The 24,658-nt window shown below is 40.9% G+C and overlaps 1 protein-coding gene across 3 annotated transcripts in view; it reads left to right on the top strand.

Annotated features, from left to right (window-relative positions):
* The first annotated feature begins 583 nt into the window (after positions 1-583).
* Positions 584-24,658, top strand: part of CEP192 (centrosomal protein 192) — a 79,435-nt gene continuing 55,360 nt past the window's right edge. For all 3 annotated transcript variants that reach the window (XM_082667576.1, XM_082667577.1, XM_082667575.1), the window contains exons 1-10: positions 584-1,829; positions 4,376-4,425; positions 6,512-6,632; positions 8,110-8,258; positions 12,097-12,457; positions 12,881-13,024; positions 18,806-18,870; positions 19,437-19,646; positions 21,831-21,957; positions 22,564-22,682. In XM_082667576.1, coding sequence (XP_082523702.1) covers positions 4,408-4,425; positions 6,512-6,632; positions 8,110-8,258; positions 12,097-12,457; positions 12,881-13,024; positions 18,806-18,870; positions 19,437-19,646; positions 21,831-21,957; positions 22,564-22,682 — 1,314 coding nt within the window. In that variant the 5' untranslated portion in view covers positions 584-1,829; positions 4,376-4,407. The remainder of the gene's footprint in view (positions 1,830-4,375; positions 4,426-6,511; positions 6,633-8,109; positions 8,259-12,096; positions 12,458-12,880; positions 13,025-18,805; positions 18,871-19,436; positions 19,647-21,830; positions 21,958-22,563; positions 22,683-24,658) is intronic.

Below are 24,658 nucleotides of genomic sequence, written 5' to 3'. Positions count from 1 at the left end.
TCTTCCCAGACCAGGGCTCGAACTCGTGTCCCCTGCATTGGCAGGCAGATTTTTAACCATTGTGCCACCAGGGTAGTCCGTCATTGTGGTTTTGATTTGCATTTCCCTGGTGATTAGCAGTGTTGAGCATCTTTTCATGTACCTGTTGGCCAGCTCCATGTCTTTGGAAAAATGTCTATTCAGGTGTTTAGCCCATTTTTTAATCAGGTTATTTGTGTTTTTGCTATTGAGTTGTATGAGTTCTTTGTATATTTTGGAAGTTAGTCCCTTATTAGGTATATGACTGACAGATATCTTCTCCCATTCAGTAGGCTGCCTTTTCATCCTGTCGTTTCCTTTGCTGTGTACCACCCCACCACACCTCTTTTTCTGTTTCCTCTACCACGTGACTTTGTATCCATTTATAGCCTTTCCACCCGCCCCTGGCCTTTGTTTCTTGTTTTTTTAAAAAAATTAATTTATTTATTTTATTTTTGGATGCGTTGGGTCTTCAGTTGCTTTGCGCGGGCTTCCTCTAGTTGTGGCGAGCAGGGGCTACTCTTCATTGCGGTGCGCGGGCTTCTCATTGCAGTGGCTTTTCTTATTGCGGAGCATGGGCTGTAGGCGCACGGGCTCAGTAGTTGTGGCTCGCAGGTGCTATAGCACAGGCTCAGTAGTTGTGGCACATGGATTCAGTAGTTGTGGCTCACGCACTCTAGAGCACAGGCTCAGTAGTTGTGGCACACGGGCTTAGTTATTGTGCGGCATGTGGCATCTTCCTGGGCCTGGGCTTGAACCTGTGTCCCCTGCATTGGCAGGCGGATTCTTAACCACTGCGCCACCAGGGAAGTCCCCTCTGCCCTCTGTTTTACTTACTTCTGTTTGATTGGGGTGAAGCTTTCCTATACCTGCCTGCATATGCACCTTTGGATTAAGTGATTGACTCTCTGTGTATTACAGCCGCAATAAAGAGGTGGAGAAACTGGGAGGAAAGTTAGAGTTTGCCTCAGGGGCAGAGGGTTAGGACTTGGAGTCTGTGTAAGAGCCATTTTCATTTAATTCATCCTGGCCAGATTGAAGTCTGGCCCTGGGTTTGTCACATGATGAATTTGTTGCATTTAGCAGCTTTTTCCTGAAGTTCCATCTGCTGGTGAAATGGCTGTGGTGAGCGGGGACAGACTCAAGAGCTTTTGCAGTAGGTTGGGTGGAAAGTTGCCTTTAAGGAAGAACCTTTCCATCCATAGAAACAACAGAGGCAAATGGAAGATGATGATAGAACAGTGGCAGGGGCTAAAGTACAGCTTCAAAGCGTTTGTAGTTCCGAGCAGTAGCTATTTGGCAAATATACAGTAGTATCCTTTAAGTCTGTCTTGTTTTTTGAAAAGCCGAGGTTTTCTCTAGATGTGGTAGATTCACAGATACTTACTTGGGAAAGAAGAAAACTCTGCCTCTTATCACTTGAGAGGCAGAGTAGCAATATATTTGACTTCGGTAGATGTACATCACTGGACCCAAAATGATGGTATTGTTCGCAGGACGCCTGGCTGGTCCCAGAAATGTTTCTTTTCACTCTATCCATTTTTTCTTTTTAAGAAATAACTGATTAAAGGATATTTTATAGATACACCTAAGATAACTAATATTTCATTATTATTCTGTTTCCTAATTTAAAAGTTCTATCTCTAAGAAAAAGAATCAGACAGAAGGTCGACATTTGTCAGGTGCTGTCCTCAAAGAGTCAGCTTTTCAAAGTGATAGAGGAAGAACGGAAGAGGAGCATGTTAGAGCTGCAAAACCTTTTCAGAGCCAAGATCCTTCTGATGGGATTTCACCACTGGAGCAGGAGCGAGGTACTAAACTATTAGAAATCATTCCTTATTGTATATATTTTAATTTCCTTTTTAAAAATCTTTTTATAATTGAAGTATAGTTGATGTACAAAATTACAGAAGTTACAGGTGTGTAGTATGGTGATTCACAATTTTTAAAGGTTATACTCCATTTATTATAAAATATTATAAATATTGGCTATATTCCCCATGTTGTACAATATATTTTTGTAGCTTATTTTATACCTAATAGTTTGTTCCTCTTAATCCCCTACTCCTGTAATGCCCCTCCCCTTCCTCTCTCCCCACCGGTAACCACTAGTTTTTTTCTCTTTGTCTGTGAGTCTGCTTCTTTTTTGTTATATTCATTAGTTTGTTGTATTTTTTAGATTCCACATATAAGTGATATCGTACAGTTTTAATCTCCTTTCTTATTTTTTGGTCTTTGGACCAGTGTTTATCTTAAACTATGATACTATAAACTGAAAATGCTTTGGTTTGGCACTTACCTATTAATACCATGTTTATAATACTTTTATAGGAAAGGATCTCTTAATCAATCTCTTAATTATCCATACTGATTAAGCTGAAATCTCCTTTCCTGTGGAAACCATGCTGTCTGATGGTCACAGCACACTTCATGTTCAAGACAAGGAGGCTGTTTCTAATACCCCTGTCATATTTCCCCTACCAATTACTTTGTATTCTTGTCAGCAGTCATTTTTGTTCCTAAGTTAAAATTTTTACGGGATGTTTGTATTTCTCTTGATGAAAAATGTATATGTATGAAAGTAGACTAGATTAACTCCTCACACAAGAAATGAAAGAAAGTAAGACAAATTGGGCTTATTCAAAATTGAAAACTTCTGTGCTTCAAAAGACACTTTTGAGACAGTGAAAAGACAACCCAAAGATGGGAGAATATGTTTGCAAATCATATGTATATGATCAGGGAGCAGCATCCAGAATATGTACAGAAGTGTTATAGCTCAATAAAAAGACAAATAACCCAGTACTGTAAATGGCAGAGGCTGTTCAGTAGACATTTCTATAAAGAAGTTGTACAGATGGCCAATAGACACATGAGAAGATGCCCAACAGCTGTAATCATCAGGGAAATTCAAAACCAGGAGAGATCAATTCACACCCACTGGAATTACTAGAATCAAGGAGATGGGAAATAGCAAGTATTGGTTGGAAACTGTGACGCTCATCCATTGCTCGTCGGGATGTAAAATGGTGCTGCTGCTGTGGAAGATAGTTTGACGGTTCCTCAAAACATTAAACGTAGCATTACCCTATGACTCAGCAAGTCCTAGGCATACACCTAAGAGAAATGAAAACGTGTGTCAACACTAAAACTTGTGTACATGAATGTTCATAGCAGCATTAGTCAGAGTAGCCAGAAAGTGGAGACAACTCAGATCGCCATCAGCTGATATATGGATAAATAAAATGCAGTATGTCCATACAGTGGAGTGTTGTTCAGCCATAAAAAGGAGTGAAGTACTGATACCTGTTGTAATAGGATGACCCTTGAAAGCATGCTGAGTGAAAGAAGACAGACTCAGAAAGCCACATTTATCTGAAGGTGAATCCGTTTATCCATTTATCTGAAGGTGAATCTGTAGGTACAGAACAGGCAAGTCCACTGAGACAAAGTAGATTAGTGGTGCTAGGGCCTGGGGGGCAGGGAGAATGGGGAGTAACTGTTTATGGGTACAGGATTTCTTTCTGGTATGATGAAAATATTGTGGAATTAGTGATAATGGTTGAACAGCTTTGTAAATATACTAAAACCCACTGAATTGTATACTTTAAAAGGGTGATTTTATGGTATGTAAGTTTTATATCAGTTAAAAAAAAACTTCCCCATATACCTCTCTCACAGTTTCAGTTAGTATAAGATTTGTCACACTTGCTATCTCTTCTGTTTTTCTATTACCTTTTTTCCTGATATTAAAAAATTCCAGACATCATTTTATTCCTACATATTTTAGCTTGCAAATATGGGCATTTGCCCGTAAAAATACGGGCATTTTCCTACATAACCATAGTGATGTTAATACTGTTAACCAACAATTCTGTTATTATCATATAGTACTCTGGCCCATATTCAGTTTACTAATTATCTTGGTTGGTTTGCTTGGATTGGGGTCCAAGGAGGGTTCCATTGTATTTTGCTCCATCTGTCGTGGTGTCTCTTAGGTCTGTCATTCTGGAGCTGTCCTGCTGTTTGGCATTGTCTGTTTGATCACTCATGGTGTCATTTTTCTTCTCTCTTCCCCACATCCTCTGTAAAGCAGAAGTTAGCTTTAAAGCCTTGTCAGATTCCTATTCAGGTGTTTTTGGCATATGTATAATTTTTTAAGCTTCCCCACCCTAACAGGTTTTTAATTTAACTGACCAGTGATGGGCTCCTATACCATCATTTAAAAGTGCTCTATTCTATTAAAAGGGAAAAAATGTATAGTTCATTAATTTGCTATTTTTGAGTGTTATTGGGTATTTAGTTGATAAAATATTACTAATTTGGTCTTAGTTTTTGTTTTTGTTTACTTTAACAGACTCGCCTATTGATTTTTGTTCACGATCCTGGATGAATAAGGAGAACAAGGTAATCTTTTATATGTTACCAATTTCTAGTATTAGGAGAGTGAAAGTACCTACTTCACAAATATGAATGAAGTAGTATTAATATTACCTAGAAGTCTTCTATTTGTAAATAGGAGAAATCCACCTTACTGCTATGAGTAACCGGGAAGCTGACAGTAGGGCTGGTCTGGGGCTTCCTGTGTCTCCAGGGCTGTCTGCACCTCTGCTCTGCTTCACTCCACGCGACTCCTCTGGAATGTTGGTTCCGTGGAGTGAGGGTTTCTCTTTGTTTCGTGTGTTGCATCCTGAGTGTCCAGCACATAGCTGGCACTTGATAATCTGTTGAATGATAGGGAAGCTGAATTCATTTGTAGGCAACCCAAGTGTTGTGATCAAAAAAACAAGAACATGAAAAAAAAAAAAAGCACAATTCTAATGCGCTCACTTGGGTCCATCCTCCCCTCTGTAAATCACTGTGCCAACGGATGGGTTGGGATAAAACTCTGATTTATGAGGCTGGACCCTACGTCCACTTCTGTGTGTGTGTGCATGCGTGTGCATCAGTGCATATATGTGCATAGATAGAGGGATGTGACTGAAACCACCCACACCCCACCCCCCGGACCACATGAAGTGAAAAGAGAAGGGCTCCTCAGAGGACAGGCACTGAGCAGATAAGCAGTTTGTGTTCAACATAAACCGTCTCATGAGAGTTGTTTATAAAGTATGAACCAAGTATTGATACTTTTAAACTTAAAAAAAGGAAATGCAATTTTTATTTTATTCTACTTTCGTAAGAATTTTTAACATTATTTTGTAAAATGATTAAAAGAGGTCTAAAGTAAGAGTTGTTTCCGTGTGCCAGGGGTTGGCACACTCTAGCTCATTGCCCACATCCAACCTGCTGCCTGTTTTTGTGAAGTTTTATTGGAAAGTAGCCGTGTCCATTTGTTTCTTTATTGTTTATGGCTGCTTTTGTGCCACAACAGCTGAGTTGAGAAGTTGTGACAGAAACTGCATGGCTAGCAGACCCTGAAATGTTTACTGTCTGGCCCTTTGCAGAGAACGTTTATTGACCCCTGCTCTGTACACTTGCTTCCTCTATGTAACCACTAGTAACTTACATATGTGAGTGATGCTTTTTAGAGGAACTTCAGGTGTAGTCAACTTGAAATTCAGTCAGAAGGCTTGATTTCTTGAACACTGAGAAAAATGGTTTCTAAGAGAGAGATCATAACTTTTTCTGTGATACGTAATTTTATTTCCCTAGGATGGTTGAAGAATTAACTTCCTAAAAGTATTAGAAATCATTGATAACAAAGAGAAGGACCATAAAACTAGAAAGCAGGAAGACAAGTATAGACACATGAGATACTTGATACAAAAGGTGAAGAAGTAAGAGCAGGGGGAAAATAAATACACTAGATAACCTAGACCAGTGGGGCCACCACTGCATTGGCCTTGGGTTTAGCATGAGCTGTCCTGGCAGCCATGGCAGCGATTGTCCAAACTGAGTGCATAACTCAGCACTGTGCTCTACAAGTGTGTAAATGGGTTGAGAGCCCGTGTTTTTTCCCAAAATGTTAGTGCGCATTTTGCAGTCTAATTCTTGAGATGGTATTATTTGATATATATTTAATATGATGGTGAAATAAGATTGACACTTGAGGAACTTCACATTTTATTCTGGGCCTTGAAGTGTCCTAGCAAACTGCCATGTGCCTTGTGGTCCCTAGTTGGAGCAGGGACGTCCACTGCCCAGGGTGGGCTGCAGAGTCCAGCTTTGCTGTTACCTGCACCTCCTGTCCAGGCCTTGAGCTGCCCCAGTTCATTTGTGTGTTAGTACACGAACTATATTACCAGGTCCTTTGAGTGTGTGCACACAGTGTGAAACCTTGAACTTTAAGGATGTCTCATTGGGTGGGTCAAGGGAGGGGGGTGACATGGGGGCAGGAAGAAAGTTATTAATATGTGTAAAACAGCTAGCCCTTCATTGCCTGAACTGTGAACCACAGACCTTGAGCACATTGATGGGCCTTTCTGCAGCCTGTGCTGTGGTCTTCACAGTAGTGAGTGTGCTGCTCTCATTGCAGTTTTATTTCTTATAGGTTGTTGTTCCTGATGCTGGAAAACATTTTGAAGAGAGGAATCCAAACAATGACTTAAGCCATACTAGTTTCCTAGAAAATGAGAAACTGATGTCACTTGCCAGCTTGGAAGATTCTTCTGGTAGCATCACAAAGCTCAACTGGTGTTTTCCTTGTCCTGACCTTGCCACTCCACGTATCTCTGCTGCTTTGTTGCCGTAGTTATTATGCACCTTTTTGTTTCTCTGCCTTCTCCTTTACCTCTTACTTACGAGCACTCAAGTAGCCACTTGTGTTAAGTGATGGGATTTGAGACTTATTTCTCTATAGCAATCCTGATAGGATTATGCTTATCCCTCAGTTGAGTATCATTAAGGTATAAAGTATAAAGCACTGTGTTAAGAAATTAGGGGACAGTGAACTATTTAGCCCCTGCTCTCTGAAAGAACTGCATGTGGCAAGAGAGATGCATAGTTGACCTCCGATTGTGAGAAGTGTATCTCAACGGTACAAGTTGTGTGGGAGTCATAGGAGGGTGACAAGTTAATTCTGACTGAGGAAGGTATCTGTGAGGCTTTATTGAAAGAGGATACAATTCTTCCTTCTTGAAAAGGAGGCCCGTGATAGGCCCTAATGTAGATACCAGAAGAGAAGTACATTCAAAAAGCAGGAACAGCTTCAGCAAAGACACTAAGGTGGGGCATATAGACCATGTTTGGAGAATAGCCAGTGCTTTTGTGTGGCAGGTTTATAGCACCTGTAGGACTATGAATTGGGGAATAAACCCAGAAAATAGGCAGAGACCAAATTATACATGGCTTTGAAGGCCAGGCTGGTGAGCCAAGTGGGATAGATAGAAGCTATAAAATCAGGGCAGGTTTTGCTGCTAGTTTTTAGGTATTTTTAGATTATGGAATTGTTGATGAGGAATTGTTGACCTGAATTTATGCAGATCCTTGTTTTAGTAGGCTAGATTCTCAGAGATGATTGGAAAATTATCCTCTTGAAAAGGCTTACAATACCGTTATAAGTGATTGAGTGTTCTAATTTTGTCCTCCCTTGCCCGGCTGGGTGTTAGAACAATGAAAAGCACTGCCATTATTGTTTTATTTGTCTATTTGCAACTTTTTGGTTTTAGTGGAGGTGGAAAAAATTTTTATCATATCTGTGAGTATTCAGCTTTGTTATATCTTTCTTTGTTTCTTCATTTTCAAGATCAGATACTGTTTGAGGTTTCATTTTACAATTAATTATTAATTCACCTGGAATTTGGTTTTACTTCTATGGCAGGCTTATCTTTTCTTTTTTGACTCACTTGCCACAGTACTTTCTGAATAATCTGCCCTTTTCCATTGCCACACTTACTATATTCTAACTTTTGATGTATGCCAGGACTTCTGTGCTGTCTTCTCAATGAAGGTTAAATATTAGTTTATATTAGAATGCTCATGATGACTTATAGACTGAAATTACAATGGTTTTTTTCATGTCAAATGTTAAGGCAAAATCATGTAGACTATTGACCCATGTGTTTTATCAACCTTTTTGATTATATATTATTTACAGTTCAGTCACTACTTTAAAGCCTGTCCTATTTTCTCCTCCATTTTACCAATTAGATGATGATATCGATGATGAAGAGTTTTATGATGATCATTTGGAGGCTTATTTTGAGCAACTGGCAATTCCCGGAATGATGTATGAAGGCCTAGAAGGACAGGAATCTTCAGAAAATTATTTTAAGTTACCTGCAAGTGATCCTAGTCAGGTATATTCCAAACTTTTTGGTTTTTCAGAAATTTGACATTAGAAAATCATTACTGGACTCAATGGATATTAATAAAACTTAAGCTTTTGGTTTTCTTTGGATTCTGTTTTCCCCAGATACAAACTGATGAGAAATACCTTTCCTGTCCTTTCCTGCTACTGCTTACCTTTCCCTCACCTATAGAAAAATTAAAAGAATGGTGCACTGAACATCTGTATACCCTTGTCCAGATTAGCCAGTTGTGAACATTTTTTTTGCCATCTTTGTGTTTTCTTTGTCCCTCCATAAGTACTTTTTTACTGAGTCATTTAAAAGTAAGTTGCAGGGCTTCCCTAGTGGCACAGTGGTTGGGAGTCCTCCTGCCAATGCAGGGGACATGGGTTCGAGCCCTGGTCCGGGAAGATCCCACATGCCGCGGAGCAACTGGGCCTGTGTGCCACAGCTGCTGAGCCTGCGCCCTAGAGCCCATGTGCCACAACGGCTGAAGCCCGCGCGCCTGGAGCGCGTGCTCCACAACGGGAGAGGGCACCACGGTGAGAAGCCTGGGCGCCGCAGCAGGAAGTGGGCCCCGCTTGCCACGGCTGTGGAAAGCCCACGCACAGCAACAAGGACCCAACACAGCCAAAACTAAATAAATAAAATAAATTTATTTTTTAAAGTAAGTTGCAGATATTATGACATTTCACCCTAATACATCTGCATTTACCTCCTGTGAATAAGGACTTTTTCCTACATAATCACAATTCTCTTATCTAACTTTGATATTGTGATTTAAATTAATATACAGTTCATATTCAAATTTATCCACTTGTCTCCAAATGTCCTTTACTTTTGTTGTTTTTGATCCAGGCTTTAATCAGGGATTACACTTGTATTTGGTTGCCATGACTTGGAGTTCTTTCATGTCATTAAACTTTTTGTAAAATCTAGGCCTGTTGTTTTATAAAATGACCCATATGGTAGATATAGCTGACTGCTTTCCTCCTCCTGATTAGATTGAACATTTTCCCCTTGAACAGATTGACTCTAAACATAAGCATTGTTGTATACTCTGTGTCCCATTGGGAGGCCTGTCAGCCCACTTGTCTCCTGTTGGTGATGCTGTTGGACCATCTTGATGAATATGGTGTTGGCCAGATGCCTCCTTGACCCCCTTTGTTATCAGGAAGTAGTCTGTGGGATTTCAGTTACTTTCATTGCCTCCTCCTGAAACCCCACCTCCTAAGAGACCTTTGGATTGCTTTTATTTTTCCCCTTCTCCTCACATTTCCTAACTCTCCAGTTTTGCTGAGTTACACTGTCCAAGTGTAGACAGAGACCTATTTTTATTTTTTTTAATTTATTTATTTGGGTGTGCCGGGTCTTTGTTGTTGTTGCGTGTGGGATCTTCCTTGCAGCATGTGGGATCTCTAGTTGTGGCACTTGGGATCTTTAGTTGCAGCATGGGAACTCTTAGTTGCAGCATGTGGAATGTAGTTCTCTGACCAGGGATCGAACCTGGGCCCCCTGCATCGGGAGCGCGGAGTTCTAGCCACTGGACCACCAGGGAAGTCCCAACAGAGACCTATTTTGTGTTGAGGTTTCAAAACTATCAGAGCAGCTGTATACCCCCGACTCGCCCCCCTCCGCTTTTTTTTGGACAAACCCTTGTGACTTTCAATAGCAGCGAGGGAGCTGCTCTGCTCCGTAGGAAACCCTTACCTGGAATTGGTCACCAACCAGTGGCTTCACTTCAGGTTTCCTCTGCCTCCACCTGGGAGGGTTGTCACATGGCCATGGTCAGTCACAGTCCCACAGGTGGTAGCTTCGCCCTGTTGGCCTGCAGAGCACATGGATTGTCTGCATTCTTTATTCAGTGTTTTCAGGTGCTTTGCAGAGGAGAGAGCTGGTTTCCTATGTTCTGGTTCTTTTTAGTCTTTGTTAGTATCCTATGTGAAAAATAATTGTCTAATTTAAATGTCAGTCCTTTGTCTCCTTTGTCTTTTTTTCTATTGGGATATTCATATTTTAACTCTTGTTTTTATAAGCTTTCTGTGTTAAGGAGATATTTTGATCTTTATTTTTTTATTTTGATTTTTGGCTCGGACAGGAGACATATATCTCCTCACAGTTCTGGAGGCTGGGAGTCCGGATCTAGGTGTGGGCAGGGCTGGTTCCTCCTGAGGCTTCTCTCCTTGGCCTGGAGACGGCAGCTTCTCCCTGCGTCCTCACAGGGTCTCCCTTTCCTGGTCCTCATGTATTTCAGGCTTTAGTGTTTTTGTTAGTTTCCTAGGCCTGCCAGAACAAATTACCAGAATTTTGCTAGCTTAAAACAACAGAAATTTATTTTCTCACAATTCTTGAGGCCAGAGTCTGAAAACAAGGTGTTGAAAGGGCTAAGCTCCCACCAGAGGCTCCTTCCTGCCTCTTGCAGCCTCTGGGGCTCTGGTGTTCCTTAGTTCAGGGCAGCGTCACTCCAGTATCCACCTCCATTTTCATGTGGCCTGTCCCTCTCTCTCTGTGTCCCTCTGAGGTCTTCCTCATGGGGTTTAAGGCCTGCCCCAAATCCAAGATGATCTCAAGATCTTTAACTTAATTGCATCTGCAAAGACCCTGTTTCTGAATAAGGTCACAATTTGCAGGTATCACCTGGGGGTAAGACTTGGACACATCTTTTTTGGGAGATTCAATTTAACCCACAGAAATTTTATACTACGAAGATATTATTCACTGAAGAATATAAAACTATCCATCTGTATTTCCTCCTAGTACTTTTACATGTAAATCTTTAAGTCATCTGGAGTTTTATTTTGAGATAAGGTAGAGATTGTTTATTTTTTGTATAACGTTGTTGCAAAATCACCCGGTTAATAAATGGTGGCACTGGAATTTAAATGTATGATCTTATTTCAAAGTCTGTGTCTTGTCTTTTATATAGAACTACCTCCTTTTAGTATCCTAACTTTGAAAAACCTTGCCTATGAGGCTGTTTTTGTTGTTAATACATCTTACAGCAGAAAAGACTGCTGTTTTAAGGCTTCATTGGCACTTGAGATAGTGGTGGCTGAGTGTCTGAGAAGAGGGTTGTGGGCATGCAAGTCCCTTTCAGCAGTTGTTATTTTAGGAAAGAGTGAGCAGTGCCCTTTGGGAAGGTATGTTGGAGAGCGTGGTTTTGAGGCACTGGCTTAATCTGCCGTGTTTGAGGCAGTTGTTCTTGAACTCCTCAGGGTTGTTTGTAGTATTTGCTGTTTTACTCCTATTAAAAGTTATTAAGGGACTTACCTGGTGGTCCAGTGGTTACGACTTCATGGTCCCAATGCAGTGGGCCCGGGTGCGATCCCCGGTCAGGGAACTAAGATCCCACATACCACAGCTAAGCCCGCGTGCTGCAACTAGAGAAACCTATGCACCACAACGAAGAGCCTGCGCAGCCAAAAATGAATGAATGAATAAATAAAATAAAAATAACTTAAAGTTATTAATATTTGTGTTTTCAGAGTCTGTTAATAATATTAATTTTATGAGTCTGGCCACACTGATGGGCTTCCCATCATTTTAGAGACTTTCAGTGATAATTACAAAAGTTAAACTGACATTTCTAACATCCTGTGCCGTAGTGAGCATATTGGCCCCACTTTTGGTATCTGAATCTGTTGGTGTGTGTTTGCCATGACCACATTTTGAATTTTGGTTTTGGTAAGTTCCTTACGATTGGTCCACATATAGTCTGGAAGAATATTGTGTAGTCTGTTCCTTTCTAGAATAAATATATTATGTCAACTGTATAACTTTTTTGGTTGTTTTGGAACGAGTTATGAAAAACAAAACTTATTTCTGGTCTGTTATTTAATTTTTAAAGGAAAGCAGAAGAGAAGAAGTTCTGGCGAAGACTCTCAGGGCTGCTAATGCGAAACTTAACCCGGTTTACTTTCACGACACAAATGCCAGTAAAGGTGATTTTGGATTGATAGACCCTTTAAAGCTGGATGCAGGATCTCCTCATCAAAATAAGCATTTGGCGTCAGACTCACAAACAGTTTTGCCTGTGGATAGATTTTTAGACACTGAGATGCCTCAAGTGTCCATTCAAAAAAATGTGGATGTAGCATCTTTGAAGTCTGTTAGTGACAATGCATTTAATTCTGCTGACGCTCTGTGGTCACCCACTAGTGAAAGGCAAACGTGTGAATGTTATGAATCCGTTGGAAAGAGCAAGGACCGTAAGTGGGCCTTTTTTTTTTTCCAAAATAAAAGTAAGAAATATGTAAAAATGCTTATACACATTTTGAATAGGATATATTTCCAAGTGAAACTTCCCTAATCTTTCATATTAAAATATTTAAGTGTTCTGTGGATTAAAAAATGGTGTCTTTACTCACAGATCTGGTGGAAATGTGCCTTTCTAACTATTAGTCATCTTTTCCTTCCTCCCTCTCCTCCATGATGGACTTTTACTGTGATTAAGGCTGGATTTTTCACCATCAGAGAGATACTTTTCTTTTGGGGAAATGGATTTTCCTTTAATTAGTTTTGGGCAGATTTCAGTTGATAACTAAGATAAGTCAACTAAATAAAATTAAGAATATTGTATCATTTTATTTGTTGCATGTGTCATTGGATGTCTCTGGAATTTTATTTTCTAGAAACGGATCTATCACAGAGTGTGGTCTATCAGAATGAGGAGGGCAGATGGGTCACTGATCTTGCCTATTACACAGCTTTTGATAAAGAACAAGATGTAAATGTGTCTCTAAGTGATGAGATGAATGAAGACTTCAGATCTGGCTGTAAGTGTATTGATAGCCTCTGCTCTGAACCATTTTCATTTTCTGACGGTGTTCTGAGATTACCACGTACATCTTGGTCGGCCACATCAAATCCCTTCTGGATACGTACTTAGCACTTCACTTGTTCCTCTAGGAACAGAGGCTTGAGTCAGTCATTGCTAATCACTGGACTGAGCCGAGCCTTTCCCTAAGTAAGGACAGTGAGTCACTTTAGAGCATGTGTGTTGCAGTTAGTAGCACCTTAGGCTTTACTTTCTCACTTTATAAATTGTCTTGAACAAAAGAACTATTCTGATAAATGAGCAGTAACAAAAGCCAATCCATTTTAGAGTAAAAGCTCAGTAATGAAGAAATGGGAGAAAAGTGTCGAGAAAGATAAATGAAATCTCAGAGGATGAGAGCATTAGGAACCTCAGTTAGATTTGTTAATTAGCAGAATCTCTGACCGTGAAAGGAAAACGCTGCAGAACGCACAGCATTGTGAGCCTTGTCCTGTGGACATTTGCTGTGCCACTGAGGCCTCTAGGGCCTGAGCGCCTCTAAACCTGGAATGAGGAAAGACAACAGGAGCCTGTCAAGCCCAGTCGTACTTTTTTTTTTTTTTTTTTGCGGTACGTGGGCCTCTCACTGTTGTGGCCTCTCCCGTTGTGGAGCACAGGCTCCGGACGCGCAGGCTCAGCGGCCATGGCTCACGGGCCCAGCCGCTCCGTGGCATGTGGGATCTTCCCAGACCGGAGCACGAACCCGTGTCCCTTGCATCGGCAGGCGGACTCTCAACCACTGCACCACCAGGGGAGCCCCCCTCAGTCTTATTTTTAATAGGCTCAGAAGGTGCCAGAGGAAGAAGTTACTTTAACAGCTGCTTGTACTAAGCTGTTCCTAATGTCCATTGATGTGGAAGTACAGAGATCAGTCGATAAGGCATGTTTCCAGCCCTTAGGAAACTGTCCATCAGCTAAGAGGGATAAGATGAGAATACAGAACAACAGCATCGTTTGGAGTTGAGAGGAGGAATAACTTTTGCATGAGTGGGTAGCAGAGGATTTTATATAGGAAGTGGATTTTGAGGTAGAGTTTCAACAGGTAAATATTTTGGGCATGAGAAGTTCCAAGTGGATAGAAAACCCAAAGAAAGAAGATGAAATGAGGAAGCATGGGCGTGTCTTGAGAATGGTAAATAACCCAGCGTGGCTGGCATTTACGGCAAGACATGGGAAGGGGAGAGTAACGCGACATGGTGAGATGAAGCCAGAGTGGTAAGACTGGGCCAGGGATCGGGTGGGGCTGGACTGCATGCTGAGCCGTGCCTGGTGGGCACTTGGGAGCCTCTGAAGATGCTTGTCCAGCTTGCTTTGTGAGTCTCCCTCTGGCCTCGATGGTCGGTTAAATGGTAGGTTCCTTAGGGTGTTGTAGAAATCGGGGTGTCACAGTGAGAATGAGAAGAAAATAGCTCATGAGGGACGTGGAGATAAAATTGCTAGGATTTGGTGACTGGATTTCAGCGGATAGTAGAGAGGTAAGTAAAGATGGGGGTTTGGGGTCTAAGTTATTTTGAGAAAATGGCAGTACCATTAACTGAGATGGGAAAAATCAGAAGACATGGTAAAATTTTGGATGATTGTGGTTTGAGGTGGGGATATTCAGTAGTTGGAAATATGAGTCAGAAATTGGAGGTTAAGTTATAGTTGTCAGTGATATCTTGATTTACAAAGGACAGTAGGCACAGGCTGGACACTGGTTAGGGACCCTGTCACTTGAAAAGTCATCGGTTGTGGAATTTTCATGTGTTGCTGGTGAGAGTGTGAATTGATAAAACCATTTGGAACTTGTTTGGCAGTATCTTATGAAGGTGAACTTTACGAACTTCATAGTTTATGACCCAATAATTCTACACCCAAGTATATACCCAGTGTTCAGGGTGTATATATTCACCAAAAGACATACACTAAAATGTTTGTAGCAGCACTATGTGTATTAGTCTCAAACTAGAAACTCCCAAATTCCCATTGACCTTGGAATGGATTGTGTTTATACCTACTTTGGAATGCTGTGTAGCAACGGGAATGAAGGATGTGTAGCTACTTGCGGCAGCGTGATGAATTTCACAAACATGTTGAATGAGATAAGGCTGACTAGCAATATATGCCGTGTATGTAGCCAGCTCTGTGGAGTAAGAAGCAAGGATAGTGGCTACCCTCGGGTTGGCATGCCATGACAGGAGGCAAGCTCAGGGGGCGTTTTGGGTGCTGGCATGTTTTCTTTCTTGATCTGGGGTGTTGATCTGGCAACACAGATGTGTTCAGATTGTGAGAATTCATTGAGTTGCACACTTATGTACACTTTTTAATGTATATTATACTTTGGTAAAAAGTTTTTAAAAGTTAGTGATGAAGCTGAGAAAAAAATTTGCAATTCATATTACAGAGTGAGGGCCCATTTCCCAAATATGTAAATTGTGCTAATAAACAAGAAAAAGACCAACTACTCAGTGTAGAACTGGGCAAAGGGTGTAAACAGCTTATAGAAAAGGAAATTAAAAGTCAGTTCCCCTGGGAACTATTCTTCAGCTACACCTGCACAGATATATAGGATGTGTGTGTACATTGTTCATCATCACAGAAGGTTGGAAGCAACGTGGATGTACAAAACAGGGACTAATTAGATAAGGTACATCCATACGAGGGGGTACCCTGTGGCCGTAATAAAAGGAAACGGAGCTCTTTAGGTACTGGTAAGGGAAAGATCACCAAAATAAATTATTTAAAATCTTATTCCAACATTTGCATAAAGAGGTGGAAGAAGGAAAGACATACATATTTGTAAATACATACAGTGGAAAGATTAAAAAAAAAGAAACTAATTACAGGGCTCCCTAGCTACTTGTAGAACTCAAAGGTCAGTAGGTTCTCAACTAGTGAGGGGTTTCACGGGGTGCTGCATATGTTGGTTGCTTCTGGAGGTGTGGGAAGTGGGGCCAGTGATGAGGGAGACTTGCAGTATTGTATTCTGTTACGTCTTTTGGTTAATTTCTAAGAACTCTTTTTTTTTGCGGTACGTGGGCCTCTCTTGTGGCCTCTCCCATTGCGGAGCACAGGCTCTGGACGCGCAGGCTCAGTGGCCATGGCTCATAGGCCCAGCCACTCCATGGCATGTGGGATCTTCCCGGACCGGGGCATGAACCCGCGTCCCCTGCATCGGTAGGCAGGCTCTCAACAGCTTTGCCACCAGGGAAGCCCTAAGAACTCTTTATTGAAGCAGAATGTACCTATGCCTTCTGCATTTAGAACTACGTGGGCATGTTACTATTAAAGGAGAAATATGATAAAATAGATAGTGGAGGAATTTCATGAAACCATCTGTGTGGTTAGGGAATGAACAGAAGCTGAGTAGGAAAGGATGACTAGCACTGGTGGTGAGGAAATGGAGAAGATGATTATTGAAAACTATGGAAAAGTTTGATGGGAGGAACAAAGGATGAAGTAGTCAAGGGGAATTGGGCTGGGGGAGCGTGAATGGAATGGGAGACTTTATACGATGGGAAAAGAAATGTTGAAAATGTAAGAGGAGATACTCAGAAGAGGAAGCTTGGACCAAGGGCATAATTTTATAATAACAAGGCAGTTTTATTTATTTATAAATGAATAATTTAATTTTTTTGGCTGTGCCATGCAGCTTGTGGGTTTTAGTTCCCTGACCAGGGATCGAGCCCATGCCCCCTGCAGTGGAAGCACGGAGTCCTAACCACTGGACCTCCAGGGAAGTCCTCAAAGTAGTTTTGAATGAAACTTAAAACTTCCCCATTCCCACTTCCCCATTTCTGCCTCCCCCTCTCTGACAGCTCAGCCATGTGAGCTGCCACTTCTGCTTGTGGCCTAGGATTTAAACATCGGGCAGGGGATGGGGAACGGTATTGCTGCTTCAGAATTTAACAACAAAAGCGTTCAGGTGGCACTGGAGAGGACTGTGGTTGCAGATTTGGCAAAAAATTGGGCAGAGATTCTTGTAAGAAATGAAGTTCTGCTTTTTTATAATCTGTGAGTGATTTCTGATGAGCATACATGGTAACAATGTCACTGTAGACTTTTCTTTAATTGAAGAGTCTTAAAGTCCAGAGAAAAAGTACTCAGGAGTATAATAAAATAGCATTTGGAGCTGTTTACTTAATGATTTTAAAAATACAATATTTTAACTCATTGAAGTAAATTAAGTTTTTCTGGGTTACCTTCTTACGATCTGATTTCCTATTTACCCTCTCCTGGCTTTTAGATTTGGTTGGTTGATACTTTTCACACTTTAGAGCAGTGGTTTTTAACACTTTGAGTCATGGACCCCACAGAGAATCTTCATAGAAAAATATTTCCTGTGGAAGAAGGAAATATTGTGACTTCTGGAGCTTCCTGGCTCTCCCGATGCTCGTTCATAGACTTGTAGGCTCAGAACGTGTTTATGTGGGAGGTGGTGGGATCGCAAAGTAAGGAACCAGCACTGCCCTGACAAGTCAGAATCCTGAGCTACTTCTGGTGGGTGTTCTCCTCTCCCTGCTGGAAACAGCCTCCTGTGTCTGTTCTCATTTTGTCTCTCAAGGTGTTAGTGTTGGGCCCTCAGGGCTTCCAGAAGGGTAGTTTGGATTGGGTTAGCCCCTGATGGACTGATGAGAGTAGGGACATCTATCTTGTTTGGGCCACGAGTGGACTGTCCCTTCTGGGTTGCTGTTCACTCCTCCCCTTCCAGCCACTGTCTGGAAGCACCAGGCAGAGGCAGAATGGGTAGCAGATGGGAAGTCCAGAGTCTAACCTGCAGACTTTTCTGATTCAGCCAACATGTTTAAAATCTTTTTAAATTCTAATGCCTTGAGCAGGATCATTTGCTGTTCAGCCTGCCTCTGTCCTCTCTCCCCATTGTGTTATACCTGGCCCTCTGCTCACTTACCACAGCCTTGTGGCCTTGGCCTAGAGATTGAGGGCTGCGTGCCCATTGGTTTCCCTAAGGTGAACTGAGTTGCTCATTCAGAACTTTGAGGGCAGACACTGGGTGAACACTTGTTCCTGTTTGCCTAGGCTATGGGGTTTGCTGGGATGTGGGATATTTCCTTTCAAAAACTAGGACAGGGGCTTCCCTGGTGGTGCAGTGGTTGAGAGTCCGCCTGCCGATGCAGGGGACACGGGTTCATGCCCCGGTCCAGGAAGATCCCACATGCCGCGGAGCGGCTGGGCCCGTGAGCCATGGCCGCTGAGCCTGCGCGTCCGGAGCCTGTGCTCCGCAACGGGAGAGGCCACAACAGTGAGAGGCCCGCATACCGCAAAAAACAAAAACAAAAACAAAAACTAGGACAGTCCTGGGTGTTGGGACAAACAGGTAGTTGGCACCCCAGCAGACATCTTCATGACAAATTTACATAGTGGCTTGTCCATCTGATGTTCCAGATGAAATTCCATGGGTATTCATGGGCAGGTACCTTAACTCATGTGTGCCAAACTGCAAGGCTGAAGTTAATGTGAATCTTTTATAAAAAGCTTACATTATAAAGCCCCATTAGTAAGTTAGGACAAGTTAGTACCTGATGAAATCAATCACAGTAGGGTGTTTATTACCAAAAGTTTCAGAACCACATGCTCTTACTGTGCTTAATACAGATGCATCAGTTCTGTGATGGAAGCTTTCACATACTTCTTTCAGTTTTATTTCTTTAATATTTCATTTTCCTAACTATGTTATATTTATATGCTAGTATTTAATTAGGCATCAGTGCAATGTAATTATAAAACTTATTCTTTTTTTAAGCTGATGCATTGGATTTGATTGCACAAGATGAAGAAGAATTTAATAAAGAGCATCAGTTTATGCAGGTTTGTATTTTATTGACATTAACCAAAGTTTAGAGTTTTTCTTGTATTTAAATGTAGGCAAAATGTTCATTTCTTTCTGAAAAGATACATAGTGAGTATAGAATTATATCTTGATTTTTCTCATGTTTAGACAATTTCTGCCTTTTCCTTCAGACTCTAAATTATTAATTGAGAAAAAGCTGGCATACTGAAATAGTGTTTATTAGTTCACTTAAAATTGCCTTAATAGGCTTCAAAGATATTGTTTTTTACCATGTTGTAAAATGAGGGAATTTAGTGCTATTCGTTTTTATTTGAAGATGTACTCCTTTCTAAAGATTTGTATTAATGACAATCAGTCTTTGACTTAAGCAATATGTTAAAACAATGCATATCATAACTCAGGTATTAAAAAATTTCTCTTTTTCTGGACTTTATTACCTTTATTAGCTGCTTAAGCTTGAATTTGTCCACATTTTAAAAAATTTTAAATATTTAAATTTCCTTAGTGAAATTTGTATTTTTATATATTAGAAAAACAGAAGGCTTGCTGGAGAAATGAAATGAAATGATGACTTTCTTCCTAGGAAGAAAATATAGATGCCCAGAACACTTCAGTTGCCCTAGGGGATACATCGTGGGGAACTTCAGTCAATTATGGTCTGTTGAGGAGATCACTTAGCACATCAGATTTGGACAAAGACGATGCCACTTATTTACGTCTGTCTTTAGGAGAGTTCTTTGCTCAAAGGTCTGAAGCTCTCGGTTGCCTTGGTGGTGGTTACAATGTGAAAAGAGTAAGTACCGTGTGTTCTAGAAGTGGTTAAATTCACTTGCCCTTATGTTTTGAAGGTTATGATGGTGTAGCTTAGATCAGAGTATCTTTAAAGCAGAGACAGGATAGGGACTGCATGGTGGAATAGTGGTAAAGAGCTTCAGTTTTTTAGTGGCTGTACCCTGACTGCAGTCCTAGCTCTGTCCTTTAACTAGTTCTGTGGCATGGAACAATGTATTTAACTCCTCTGTGCCTTGATTTTCCAATTTCTAGAATGGAATACTGCCTTATAGAGTTTTGGGGGGGATACTGTGATAGTGCGCGTACAGTGTTTAGCACGGCCTCAAGTGCATTAAGTACTCCATCCCTGTTAGTTGCTGTTTCATTGGTTGCTGATGTTATATCATTGGTTGTGGGAAGAATTCAAAGATTCATTTTTTAAACCTCTGGTCTAAAAACATGTTTTGAAATATAGGAGTGTTTTGGTTTTTTAAAATGTACATGTAAAAAGTTTTAAATGCAAGTGATAGTGGTAGATTGTATGAAGGAGTGAGGAGAAGCTGTGTCGCCTGTGAGGGTCAGAGTGGTGTCTGAGGAGGGGCACTGGGGTGGTGCCCGAATGGTGGGGAGGAGGCAGCGTGTTCCCAGAAAAGTCTTGGAGGTGGGAGCTGGAGGGTATATCGGAGAAGCAGAGAGTAGGCCCACAGCTCGTGTGAGTGGGCTTCGGGTCGGTGGTCTGATGGCAGAAGTAGACAAGGGCCAGGTCATCAGGGGCCCTTGCAGGGCTCGGGTTCATCTCAAGGAAACTTGCTTGGAGGCAGGGTGCCCGGCCCATCTCCAGGTGTGACAGGAGCCGGGTGGAGGAGGTTCCTGAGCCTCAGAGGAGGAGAAGCAGGCAGAGGCTTAGCACGTGGCGGAGATGCCATGAAGGCCGAGGCCTAGGATGGCAGTACGGAAACAAAAGTTCTAGGGTTCAGGATTTCCTCTGGAGGTAGAGTCGAAGGACCTGTTGGTGAATTTCATGGAGGGACATAGTGCTGTCGGAGGGAGTGTGTATTAAAGTAGGATTTCACTAAGAGTATAATTTTAAACAGCTAGGGTGTTAGAAGTTGACTTACAGGAAAATTTGAAACTGAACTGTGGGTCCTGTCTATGCAGTGAATTAAAGAATGAGAGTAAATACTTAGGCAGATTTTTCTGCCTGGATGGATTGGTTTTGACATTATAAGAGAAGTTGAAGCATAACTGAATTCCTTTCTGAACAGCTGGACAAAACACCATACAGTGGAAAGATGGGTCTGTCATTTTGTATTAGTTATGAAATGTTACTTGGTTCAAGTTGCTGGATCAAGGGAGGAAATCCTCGAGTGAAGATTGATCAAAAATTGAGTGCATTAGTGAATTTGCTTTTCAGGTCTATCATGAGAGCTCTGGAAGGAAGCCAGGTGGGAATTCCCTGCCCTTGAGCAAGGTCCGTGAATGTGACCTTCTGAACGCTCATCTAGGGCAGTAGGAATGTATCTCATCTTAATACAGATTTTCAAGGACATATTTATTGTGTAAAATAAAATACGCTTGTAAGTACTGTAAGTTCCAGGAAGGCAGGAAGTTTTATATCTTTTTTCTCACTGACATGTCACTGATGATTATTACCAGTGCCTGACGCATAGCAGGTGCTCAGTAACAATTACTGGAGGAACAAAGTATCATTTCTGGGTTGTTTTAATTTGGATTTCTTAGTAAGGGCAAATTATTTGATAATATTCATTCTGATGATTAAAGATAGCTAGCAGTAAGGAAATAAAAGGTCCTGTCTGGACTTGTAAAGTTCATTTCTAGTAATTTATGTTATTTTGTGTTTCTTTGTTTGTTTGTTTTTGGCTGCGTCGGGTCTTGACTGCAGCGCGCGGGCTTCTCTCTAGTTGCGGCATGTGGGCTCAGTAGTTGTGGTGTGGGGTGTTAGTTGCCCCATGGCATGTGAGATCTTAGTTCCCTGACCAGGGATCGAACCCGTGTCCCCTGCATTGGAAGGTGGATTCTTAACCACTGGACCACCAGAGAAGTCCCAACATACGTTTAAATGGAAAAATCAGAATCATTTTGTTGAAATCAATTTTAGCTAGGTTACCACTATTAGGATAAAATAGTCTAGAATTTCTCAAAGCAGTTGAAAACTAAGGAAATAATTGGCATGTTTATTTTGTAGCCATCATTTGGTTATTTTATTAGATCACCAGAGAAGAGAGAACCTATTGCTCTAATAAGAAAATCAGATGTATCAAGAAGTAATTTGGAGAAAGAAATGGCTCATCTTAACCATGGTCTATTTTCAGGTAATGGATTAAATGAAGTTTTTTTTTAACCTGTAAGTTAGTGGTTGTGTGATCATGTTCTTTATGTGGAAGAAAGTAATGTATATACCACTTTGAATTTTTTGAGCATTAGTTACAGATTTGATTTTTATATAACTTCACATTGCCTTTTCAATCTAAAGTAGAAACAAGTCAGCCAAAATTCACCTAAATCCTTTTGTAAAAACAAAAGTAAATGAAATACAATCTGTTCAAGTGGTTGGGTTAACTTTGGCCTATTAAACTGCTGAGTTAATGAATTTTAGCTATTATATTTATTATTTAGGTGGACTTTTAAAGAGAAGTTCTCAGATTTGGACTGTGATAGTATAAATATGATAAATATTGTGATGAATATTTAAAATCAGACTTTCTTGGTTAACATAACAATTATCAAGCAGCTACTTTTTGCTAGTATAATGCCTCGTGCATTGTATCATGAAATTGTATAAAATGTGCTTTAGTCCTTAAAGAGCCTATATTCCAGTGGGGGGTGGGGGGGTTGGGATATTTAGTGGTCCTTATCCCACGGATTGTTTCTGTGAGATAGTATATAGATGTAAGTTGAATATTACATATTTTCTACAGGAGATTTAAAGGCACAGCTAAGTGAAGGATCAGTTACACTTCAGGCTGAAGAACTGGAGAGTATTTCACAAGTGGATGAAAATGATGTGACATTAACTGCCAATAAAGGGAAAACAGAGGTATTTTAAGCCTTTCATGAAGGAAAGCTAAAACCTCGCTGTCATAATTCTCATACAAGATCAAGATAAAGTCACATGTAAAAAATGCATAACATTTTTCTTACTCAATTTTATTACAAGTATCCTTTAAATATTATCAGTGTACAATAAATGTACGAAGAGTTTATAAAACAAACTTACAGTCAGTGAGTTATCACAGCTTATACACCCATGTACACCCCAGGTCAGGAAAGAGAGCATTGCCCACAGCCCAGGAGCCATTTTTTTGTTCCTCCGGAACACTACTTCCTCCTGTCTGACCTATGACACTGTATCAGTTTCACCCGTTTGTGAACTTTATATACAAGAAATCATGTAGTAGCATATATATATATTTTTTAAATATAAATTTATTTATTTGTTTATTTTTGGCTGCGTTGGGTCTTTGTTGCTGCGTGTGGGCTTTTCTGTAGTTGCAGCGAGTGGGGGCCACTCTTCGTTGTGGTGAGCGGGGGCTACTCTTTGTTGCGGTGCGTGGGCTCCTCATTGCATTGTGGTGGCTTCTCTTGTTGTGGAGCACAGGTTCTAGGCACGTGGGCTTCAGTAGTTGTGGCTTGTGGGCTCTAGAGCGCAGGCTCAGTAGTTGTGGCGCACAGGCTTAGTTGCTCCGTGGCATGTGGGATCTTCCCAGACCAGGGATTGAACCTGTGTCCCCTGCATTGGCAGGCAGATTCTTAATCACTGTGCCACCAGGGAAGTCCCAGTAGCATATATTTGTCTTCGTTTTTTTCCACTTAGGTTTGCAAGATGCAACTGTGATAAGTATAATAGTTAATTTTCATTGCTGTATTGTATTCTATTACGAATATTCTGTCATTGATATATTCACCCTACTGTTGATGGATATTTGGGATCTGTCTTATGTCAATATGACCCTGTTAAAATAGTGTAGTTTTATAGTAGGTCTTGATATCTAGCAGAATAAGTCTTCCCCTCTTATTTTTCTTTAAAAGTATCTTGGCTGTTCTTGTTCTTTACATTCCCATATATATTTTGAAGTCAGATTGTCACCTTTCACAACCAACTAGCAACCCTGCTGAGCTTTAAGTTGGGATTGTGTTTAATCTGTAGAACGGTGAAACTGACATCTTTATAATATTGAATCTTCTAATCCAAGAAGATTACAGGTCCCTCCATTTAAGTTCTAATTCCTCTCTGTATTTTTTTTTTTTTTTTTTTTTTTTTTGAGGTACGCGGGCCTCTCACTGTTGTGGCCTCTCCCGTTGCGGAGCACAGGCTCCGGACACGCAGGCTCAGCAGCCATGGCTCACTGGCCTAGCCGCTCCGTGGCATGTGAGATCTTCCTGGACCGGGGCACGAACCCGTGTCCCCTGCATCGGCAGGCGGACTCTCAGCCACTGCGCCACCAGGGAAGCCCTCCTCTCAGTATTTTATGGGGCTTTTTTTGTGCAGAGATTTTAACACATCATTTGTTAGATTTCTTTCTGAATTGTTTGAAGTGGTATTTTAATATTATCTTTCTGAACTTAATTTTCCCTTTGTTGTGGCTAAACAGAAATACATGTTTTTTAATATACTTACCTTATATCCAGCAAGCGTGCTAAATTCATTTTTATTTATGGATTCTTTGGATTTTTCTGTATATGCACTTACATTATCTGAGAATACCAACAGTTTTGTTCCTTTCTAATTTTTATACCTTCATTTCTTTGTCTGGCCTTACTTGACTGCATCTTAGAACAGTGAATAGAAGTGGTGATGTTGGGTTTCCCTGACTCAGAGGGAAAATTTTCAATAGTATTTTGTCTTTAAATTTGATGGATGCTCTAGGTTTTTATTTATCATCAGGTTTTTTAAATTCCCTTCTAATATTTGTTTGCTAGTTTTATTTTAATTGATAAGGAGGTTGAATTTTGTCCAGTGCTGTTTTGCATCTATCTAGGTGAACATGAGTTTTCTTTTGGTGATGTGGTGAG

The sequence above is a fragment of the Grampus griseus genome, assembly GCF_964374135.1.
Source record: "Grampus griseus genome assembly, chromosome: 12".
NCBI lineage: Eukaryota > Metazoa > Chordata > Mammalia > Artiodactyla > Delphinidae > Grampus > Grampus griseus.
This window is presented reverse-complemented; position numbering and strand designations above follow the sequence as displayed.